Genomic DNA, 10110 nt, shown 5'->3' with positions numbered 1-10110 from the left:
GGAGACTTTATCATAATAAGAATCAAGTGTGAAATTTAATCCATGTCATAGCAAGGCCAACGTTTCGGGGCTTATCCACCCCTTTGTCAAGGTGAGTCAAAAGTGACTTTTGACTCACCTTGACAAAGGGGTGGATAAGCCCCGAAACGTTGGCCTTGCTGTGACATGGATTAAATTTCACACTTGATTTTTACTATGATAAAGTCTCCGAGTGCCGCTGCTTGTTCGATGTGGTATATATGCATTATTTCCAGAGGGCACCGGAGCCTAGTAATACTGAAGGGTGAGTGCCGGTCCAACAAATAGTATATATATATATATATATATATATATATATATATATGAAGTTTATTTTACTTTTCATTCCCAATAAATATGGGGTGGTACTTTCACTCCTAAAACGGAGGGCTATATGGTGATTTGGGCACAGATTTGATTGGGAGAATATACACATGCTGTAAAGTGCAGAATGAATGGGCCCGGGCTATTGTGCACCTACAGCATGTGTGCATCCTCCCCCAAAAATCTGCCCCCAAAACACCATATAGCCTACACCGAAACATGTTTATTGGGAGTTATAAGAAGCCTACAAATTTTCAAACTGGGGCATGTCCTCCTCTACCCCCAGCATAGCAGAGTATATGGCTGAGGAGCAGGTGGGTGGGGGAGTAGGCCGTGGTTGGGTGGGCGGAATGAGATGGGGTTGGGATGGCGGAATAGGATGGGATTGGATGGGAGGAAGAGCGAGAGGACAGCGGTTGAATAGTATGACATCATCATGGAGTTTTGATTTTTGTGCTTTGATCAGCATCTTTAAATTGAGACGCTGAATCTGCTCCGCTTGACCCGGGGGTAGGTTACACATTGCTGAGGCCATAAATTCCCCAAACTTTGAGTAGTGGTATGGAGGGGGGGCAAGTCTTGGCTTGATTTCCTCAAAAATGAGATCTTCGCCCTCCTTTGCTGTGTTTTTTTTTTTGGGGGGGGTTCTCTTCCGGGGGCGCGGCGGAGGAGATGGTGATGCAGAGGTATCAGGGGTAGCTGGTGTTTCAGAAGTAGGAACTTGGGGCTTGGATTCCTCCGTATCCTGGATGATGCTGAGGTCTGGGGTGGCGGGAATCTCCACACTTCTACTCTGTAGTAGATTAAAAAAATACACTTTTTAAATACATGTTTTAATTTTTTATTTCTATTTTTTTATAGCTCCCTGCAAGTACATCAGAATTGCAAGCCGTGGCAGAGGAGTTTGCCGCCAACTGGCATTTCCCTAACTGTGGGGGAGCGATAGATGGCAAGCACGTCCGTATCAACCCTCCTGCAAACAGCAGATCCCTTTATTATAATTATAAAGGGTATTTCAGCATTGTGCTGATGGCAGTGGTGAATGCCAACTATGAATTCATCTTCATTGACGTTGGCAAAAACGGACGTGAATCAGACGGTGGGTCGCTGAAGAATACCACCTTCTACGAGCGGCTCACGACAAAGACCCTGAACTTGCCATCTAGGGAGCAAACCCAGCACGGCCTCAATTTTGTTTTCGTGGCTGATGAGGCATTCGCACACCACGAGAACATTATGAAACCGTATCCCAAAGGCATCTGAGAGGAGAGAAGCGCATCTACAATTATAGGCTATCCTGGGCACGACGAATTGTAAAGAACACTTTTGGCAGCCTGTCTAGCCACTTCCGTATATTTCTAACGGCTATCAATTTGCAGGTGGAGAAGATAGATTTGGTGGTGAGTGCGTGTTGTGTCCTGCATAACTATTTGTGCAGCAAAACCACCCAGCATAGGACACTGCTCAGAGCAGCGCCAGGAGATACAGACCCTGAACACCCAGACAAGACTTCACCATTTCCCTCTGTGGAACCACCTCCACTCCATTTTAGGGTGAGTCTGGGTGCAAAACAGGTCAGGGACGAGTACCTGGCCTATTTTAACAGGGTAGGTGCAGTCGATTGGCAGGAAGCCCACATTTAATTAGTGTACTGTATTGGACTGATGATGGAACTTGCAAAAACTTAAAAACTTATTAAAAAAAATATCCTTACAGATGCAGCCAAAGATATGTCACCGTCTTCAGGCTCTGGTGTGGCAGACCAAGGGAGGGAGGTGAAACCTGTCCGGGTAGCCTTCTGGTCCAGGACAAATTCCTGTGTGGGGTAGTACCAGAGCGAGGTCTTGTAAATCTGTGAAGAACCTGCTCCAGACCCTTTGGACTGTTCTATTTTTTTTTGCTCTTTCAGGAACACCGTACGCAGGTTCTGTATCTTTTTCTTGACCCATTCATTGTCAGCACCGGACACAAAGGGCTTGCTGTACTCCACTAGCTCCTCCATGGCCGCATTCCGTTGCACTTTATCAGAATAGCCCTTGGCTTTGATCTTCCATAAACACTCCAATCCATGGTACATTTCTAGTAGGACAGTGATGAAGTCTATGTCTGAAGCTAGAGACATATCTATAATGAAAAAAAAGTGGTGCACAAACTGTTATATGTTGTGTTTTACAAATGGTTTTACTTAAGGTATATGGTTATATGGTTAAATGGTTATATGGTAAAAATGTTTTTTTGGTTAAATGGTGTTTAAATTAGAGATGAGCGGGTTCGGTTCGTCGAGATCCGAACCCCCCCCCCTCCCCATCCCCCGAACTTCACCTATTTTACACGGTTCCGAGGCAGCCTCGGATCTTTCCGCCTTGCTCGGTTAACCCAAACGAGGCCGAACGTCATCATCCCGCTGTCGGATTCTCTGGAGATTCGTATTCTATATAAAGAGCCGCGCGTCGCCGCCATTTTCACTCGTGCATTGTAGATTGAACGGAGAGGACGTGGCTACGTTCTCTGCCTGAAAAGCTCCATATCTGTGCTCAGTGTGGTGAAAATATCTGTGCTCAGTGTGCTGCAAATATCTGTGCTCAGTGTGCTGCAAATATCTACGTTCTCTTCCTGAAAAGCTCCATATCTGTGCTCAGTGTGCTGCAATTATCTGTGCTCAGTGTGCTGCATTTTGGTGACCAACGGTATATATTTTTACAGTACAGTAGGCCATTGATGTATCTTGCAGCTCTGTGTCACTGCAAGTATCCATTCCATATCTGTGCTGCATTTTTGTGAGCAGTATATATAGTAGTACAGTGCAGCATTTTGGTGACCAACAGTATATAGTTGTACAGTACAGTAGGTCATTGCTGTATCTTGCAGCTCCGTGTCACTTCAAGTATCCATATCTGTGCTGCATTGTTGTGAGCAGTATATAGTAGTACAGTGCAGCATTGTGGTGACCAGTATACTACAGTACAATAGTCCAGTGCTGTTCTCGCTGCTCAGTGTCAGTTCTCCGTAGTATCATCAGTGTTCAGTAAAATCAGTGCTCAGGATAATCAGTGATTGATCAGTATAATAAGTTCTCAGTATAATCAGTGCGCTGTTAGAGGTGCGCCCCTTTTCTGCCATTAGTGCATTGGGATTTAGATGAAGTTATTGTGTCCCCGGTACAAAATCCTATCTAGATTCCACTTCACTAGGCAGGCGATAGCGAGATTTTACCAATTAATATCAGTGATTTAGAATTAATTATTAATTACAGTGATCTTGCCAAATGATTCCAATGATTTTGTCATTTTCTTCCAGTGATTTGGACCAATAATACCATTGATTAGAACGAATAATTCCTGTGATTTTGTCATTTTCTTCCAGTGATTTGGACCAATAATACCATTGATTAGAACGAATAATTCCTGTGATATTGAGGTGTTTGTGTCGCTTAGCTTAGCCATCCAGCGACCACAGTGCACCTCTTTTTCTCTTTTCTTTGCATCATGTGCTGTTTGGGACCAATGTTTTTAAGTGCCGTCCTGTCTGACACTGCAGTGCCACTCCTAGATGGGCCAGGTGTTTGTGCCGCCCTCTTGGGTCACTTAGCTTAGTCATCCAGCGACCTTGGTGCAAATTTTAGGACTAAAAATAGTATTGTGAGGTGTGAGGTGTTCAGAATAGACTGGAAATGAGTGGAAATTATGGTTATTGAGGTTAATAATACTATAGGATCAAAATTACCCCCAAATTCTATGATTTAAGATGTTTTTGAGAGTTTTTTGAAAAAAAACCACCCAAATCCAAAACACACCCGAATCACTGGAAGAAAATGACAAAATCACAGGAATTATTCATTCTAATCAATGGTATTATTGGTCCAATCACTGGAAGAAAATGACAAAATCACTGGAATCATTTGGCAAGATCACTGTAATTAATAATTAATTTAAATCACTGATATTAATTGGTAAAATCTCGCTATCGCCTGCCTAGTGAAGTGGAATCTAGATGGGATTTTGTACCGGGACACAACAACTTCATCAATTGTCTAAATCTCAATGCACTAATGGCAGAAAACGGGCGCACATCTAACAGCGCACTGATTATACTGAGAACTGATTATACTGATCAATCACTGATTATACTGAGCACTGATTTTACTGAGCACTGATGATACTACAGAGAACTGACACTGAGCAGCGAGAACAGCACTGGACTATTGTACTGTAGTATACTGGTCACCACAATGCTGCACTGTACTACTATATACTGCTCACAACAATGCAGCACAGATATGGATACTTGAAGTGACACGGAGCTGCAAGATACAGCAATGGCCTACTGTACTGTACAACTATATACTGTTGGTCACCAAAATGCTGCACTGTACTACTATATATACTGCTCACAAAAATGCAGCACAGATATGGAATGGATACTTGCAGTGACACAGAGCTGCAAGATACAGCAATGGCCTACTGTACTGTACAACTATATACTGTTGGTCACCAAAATGCTGCACCGTACTACTATATATACTGCTCACAAAAATGCAGCACAGATATGGAATGGATACTTGCAGTGACACAGAGCTGCAAGATACAGCAATGGCCTACTGTACCGTACAACTATATACTGTTGGTGACCAAAATGCAGCACATTGAGCACAGATATTTGCAGCACACTGAGCACAGATATGGAGCTTTTCAGGGAGAGAACGTAGCCACGTCCTCTCTGTTTAATCTCCAATGCACGAGTGAAAATGGCGGCGACGTGCGGCTCTTTATATAGAATACGAATCTTGCGAGAATCCGACAGCGGGATGATGAGGTTCGGCCGCGTTCGGGTTAACCGAGCAAGGAGAGAAGATCCGAGGCTGCCTCGGAACCGTGTAAAATAGGTGAAGTTCGAGGGGGTTCGGATCTCAACGAACCAAATCCGCTCATCTCTAACCAGAAGCATTGTCAACTCACCAGACCATTTTCCCTTGAGTTCAGCAACTCCCTCCAGACGGAGTCCTTCTTCTAAAAGTAATCCAGCTGTGTCCATTTCAGAAGGGATGTCCAGCCATTTTTTGTCCTATGTCAGCTTCTCAGCAGTAATCCCTTCCACTCCTGGACCAAGGGACTTCTTCACACCATCACTGTGTCCAAAGTTGCTGTATAGTATATCTTACAGTAGATTTCATGTGGCTCTCATTGTGTATAGGCACAGCATACAGTACACTGCAGCATTTCAGTAGGGACATTGAGCTTTCCTGAAAGACCAAAAGGGCTATTAGTAGGATTGCAGTGCAAATAGGATCTTATGAGTTTTAGGGCACCACTTACCCTGTGAATAGTCTTGCTCTTGAACTTGTTACTTGAATTACTAAGTCTCTTCAAAAATGGATAAACTGCATAAATTATGATAGCACTTTCTAATGTTAGGTGGTTCACCTTTACAAAAATGTTTCCAGTTTATTATTGAAAATGTATACTTTAAGACATTTTTTTAATCCAATTTTTATTAATTTAAAGGTAATATTCAGCTGATCTGAATAAATTACTATAAAATGTCTTTACCGTGAATTCCTGAGATATGAGGATATCAATTATTCAAAGTTACAACAATATATAATCAATGCCCTGGGAAGTTATTGGTTTCACAAACACTAAAAATTACAAAAACTGTCTGGATATCACAGACATGTTTCTGATATACAGGTTCCGCAAAAATTTCAGGTAGTACAGGTTGAGTATCCCTTATCCAAAATGCTTGGGACCAGAAGTATTTTGGATATCGGATTTTTCCGTATTTTGGAATAATTGCATACCATAATGAGATATCATGGTGACGGGACCCAAGTCTAAGCACAGAATGCATTTATGTTTCATATACACCTTATACACACAGCCTGAAGGTCATTTAATACAATACTTTTTATAACTTTGTATATTAAACAAAGTTTGTGTATATTGAGCCATCAGAAAACAAAGGTTTCACTATCTCACTCTCACTCCAAAAATTCTGTATTTCGGAAGTATTGCCTTCTCATTGGGAATGAGACTACATCGGAGACTTTGTCCCTTGCAAAACTCCCCCCATGGGGAAGGGTATATCCGCTTTCTCTCCTAGAGTTTCAGACCATGTTTAACTACATTAAAGAAAATTTAGAGAATGTTCCTTTCTTGGCACTGTTGCTGATCTCTGCACTAGAGAGCAGAGATCAACAAGGGGACTGACAGAAGTTACCTGATGACCCACTCAGATAAAATTATGGAGGGAAGGGTTAATAACAAGGATGTGGTAATTCATGGCCACTGGACGTGATTTTTGGGCATTGTGGGTTAATGGCACAAAGGATTTTTTTTCCCCCTGGGAATGATTTATACACAATGGGAGTTTACTGTCACATGGGGGCTATTTTTCAAGGGGATCTTGTGAGCCCAGGGATGGGAGGTAATGGAGGGGGACTAGTAAACCTGAAGGTTGATGGGCAATACCACTGTGTCATTTATTGTCACTGGGACTTTATTTCCATTTTAGGATAAGAAGTAATATTACAATTGGGACCAATGGAAACCATAGTGCCAGTTACTACTAAGCTTATTTTGTCACAAAAATATTTTAATATGCATTAAAAATATGTTTTAGACAAAATCCAATAAAAAAAACTTGAGGTGAGTTTTGGGAAATAAATGGCAGTTAAGTGGTTAAACGACAATATTGTAAAAATGGGTATGCATCCATCCATTCACAATAATGTTTGTATTCATTTTGGGCACCTGTAAAGTGGTGTTTGCTATTGAAAGAATAAAAGACAAGTAAAACATTTTTGTTTCATAGAGCATCAATATGAAGAGCAGTGACAAACGCCGAGGTGAAGGATGTCCGGCACTCTGTCAGCTGCACATCTGGTTCCGGTGCCCGAGTCAGAAATGTGTATATCAGAGGATGAAATAAATGGCACTCAAGGAATCATTTTGTAAGTAGAATTGATTGCTTGAGTGCCGTGTATTTCATCCTCTGATATATACAGTATATATATATATATATATATAAAGTACATAAAGTAGTCTATGTACCAGTGGTTCCAAAGCAGGAACTAGCAGGGCTGCCATGGGTTGGTGATGGAGGACCAAATCAAATAATTTATGGTCCATTTGCTTTCCAAAATACTGCACAACAAGGTGGCATTGGGCAGGAGCTGATTCAGATATATCAAAAATATGTCTTTTGTCTAAGTCTGTATTCCCTTTGAAGTGTCCTCAGCACTAAATATACATGTCTTACCAGTGGTAAACTGGAGCAAGGGAGAGGTGTCTCCTGGGTAGGGTATGGGAGTGGAGGGGTTCTTTTAACAGCCTACTGCATAAGAAGTACTATACATGCACCTCAAGAACTCTGGAGTTGACAGAAGTAGTCGTTATTTGAGTACTTATTAACAATAAAAAATAAACAACTAATGGGATGTGGAAGTACATAAAATACATAATATTAATGTAGCATTACTATATGTACAGTAATATATAATATATGTGACATGTAAGATGTATTATATGCTTCATATATGCATCATATAAGGGGTTCTTTTTAAATTGTGAATTATTTTTTTTATTTGTCCAGTAGAATGTGAGCCCATCATAATATAAAATATTGTCTATAGGGGCATATTCAATTGGAGTCGAAAGCTGCCGTCTGTCGAAAAGACGGCAGTTTTCGACTATTTTAGGCCGGAAGGGGTTCCGACCTATTCAATCTAACCCCAAATTATTCGACAAGTTGAGGAATTCGACTTGTCGAAAAGCACGTGGATCGGCGGAATAGCTGCCGATTCTGTGACACTCAGGTAGGGAGTATCAAGTAATGCAAAGTATATTCCAAACAGAAATTAATTACACAAGCTCTCTTTAGGATGTTTATTAAACTGGAACTCGTTTGAATAGATATTTAGCACCGGAAATTTTTTTATTGTTGGTTGGTGTAACAAACAATAAACACAATATAACTTTCTACTCTCATGGTCAGGTGCTTGACCTATTACCAAGTGGAAAACATTCACTTCGTATGAAATGAACAATTGCCATGAAATAGCGTTAACACCATATAATCTTAAAAGTTAATAAAGACACATATACATCACTCTAGATTTGGGGCCCCGATAAATTATAATAGCTCAGTTCAGCTAAAGCGGTCTCGTTGGTGCACTCTCCAGAACTAATTGACGCCCTATAATATTTTATGGAGTCGCTGAAATAGGATTCTAAGACATTTAGTGGAAATTGTGAATCCAGGTCCTTCAATAGTACCTCTGTGAATTACTCTTAATTGACACTTTTTTCTTCTTCTCTAATTTAGCAACAATGTTTCTTTTTCTCTTTACTCCAGAAGGTCTCTTCCTACTATATTTATGTTGAAGGAGTTATCAGCTGTAACTCTTTAGCAAAAGGTTCTTCTTTTTTCTGTCTGTACTTGAGGTTAAACTTAATATTGTTTTTGGTACTAAGAAAGAACGGAGTGTCCTCTTATGCGCTGCTCAGTCTTACTGTAGTTCTTCCTAGGTAGTAAAGCTACTAAGTGTGCAGAACTTGCAGTCTATGTATATTCTTCTGTCTAGAACTGAATCTCAATCTCTCCTGACCCATAATGATCATTCTGGGTCTAAAAATACTAATGGGGCAGTTCATTGTTGAACGTTACTCAATGTCACTGTCACAGACCCTTTTCCGGTAATAGCCCAGGAGGTGTGTGTGTGGACTGATGTGCAGGGTTACAGACCTCTCTCCAGGCGCTTATGTCCGGCTCAGAGCTGGTTACTGCAGACTGGACAGATGATGCACTTTTATTCAGCAGCCTCTGTGAATGGGGTGCCTCCTCTCGGTATCTACTGACCAGTAGCGGATCATGCCACGGGCAAGCAGGACTTCCGGAGGGCGCCACACCATGGCAAGATCCGCTACTGTGCCCCCCACTGTGTCCCACTGTGTCTCCCGCTGGTCCCCCGCAGTGAAGGGAACTGGACGCTATGCGTCTAGTTTCCCTTCCTGGAGAGGACCTTTGCTGTGCGGTGCGCGATGATGTCATCGCGCACTGCACAGCATTGTGGGACTGACAGACGCTAGGGGTCATAGTTGACCTCTAGTGTCTGTGTATGCTGTACTATGGGAGAGACGTCATGATGTCTCTCCCATAGATCCGAGGAGAGGAGCGGCGCCGGCGGAGGTCTGCAGCGGTTAGGAGCGGGGATTGTAAGTATTATTTTTTTGTGTGTGTGTGCGCAAGCGGCGCTACGCTACAGGGGGCACAAATGGGGGCACAACTACAGGGGGCGTTACTGACCTCGCCCCCTGTATTAAGCCACACCCCTATTCTCCGCCCAGGGCACCAAAATACCTACAACCGGCCCTGCTACTGACAGTCTTAATCTGCCTCTATGGGGTTTGTGGGTGCTGTATCACCACCCACTGGCTGCATGTCTGCAAATAGACCACCTACTACTCTGCCTTTGATGGTGCTGGTTGCAGCTTCATAGCTCTCACATCCTCCTAACATGGCAGCTGCCCAACTGCTGCTCACTCTCAACAGTCACTTTCCTGACACTGGTCATGTGACCGCCTCCTGACCTCTTGAGCAGCTGCAGAGGCTGCTGGGAATTGTCTGCTAGTGAAATGACAGACATGCACTGCAGCACGCTGCACAGCGTCAGATACACAGCAATATGTCACGTAGCGGGTATTACAATTCGCGTGCTTGTGTCGAAAACGAAAACCTTTTTCGACCATCTTAATTCGGCTTTAAAAAAAG

At 42.4% G+C, this 10110-nt stretch overlaps 1 protein-coding gene across 1 annotated transcript; it reads right to left on the bottom strand.

The window, feature by feature from the left end:
• Window positions 1–295: 295 nt before the first annotated feature.
• Window positions 296–9875, bottom strand: LOC134963554 (uncharacterized). The gene is made up of 4 exons (XM_063941600.1): window positions 8616–9875; window positions 5298–5581; window positions 2057–2466; window positions 296–1135 (listed from the first exon to the last, which is right to left on the bottom strand). Exons 2-4 carry the CDS (start codon window positions 5371–5373, stop codon window positions 587–589), a joined length of 1035 nt encoding a protein of 344 aa, XP_063797670.1. The 5' UTR covers window positions 5374–5581; window positions 8616–9875; the 3' UTR covers window positions 296–586.
• Window positions 9876–10110: the final 235 nt, after the last annotated feature.

This window comes from Pseudophryne corroboree, chromosome 1 (genome assembly GCF_028390025.1).
Source record: "Pseudophryne corroboree isolate aPseCor3 chromosome 1, aPseCor3.hap2, whole genome shotgun sequence".
In the NCBI taxonomy this organism is placed as follows: Eukaryota; Metazoa; Chordata; class Amphibia; order Anura; family Myobatrachidae; genus Pseudophryne; species Pseudophryne corroboree.
Note: the sequence above shows the minus strand (reverse complement) of the source record. Positions and strands in the feature narration are given on the sequence as shown.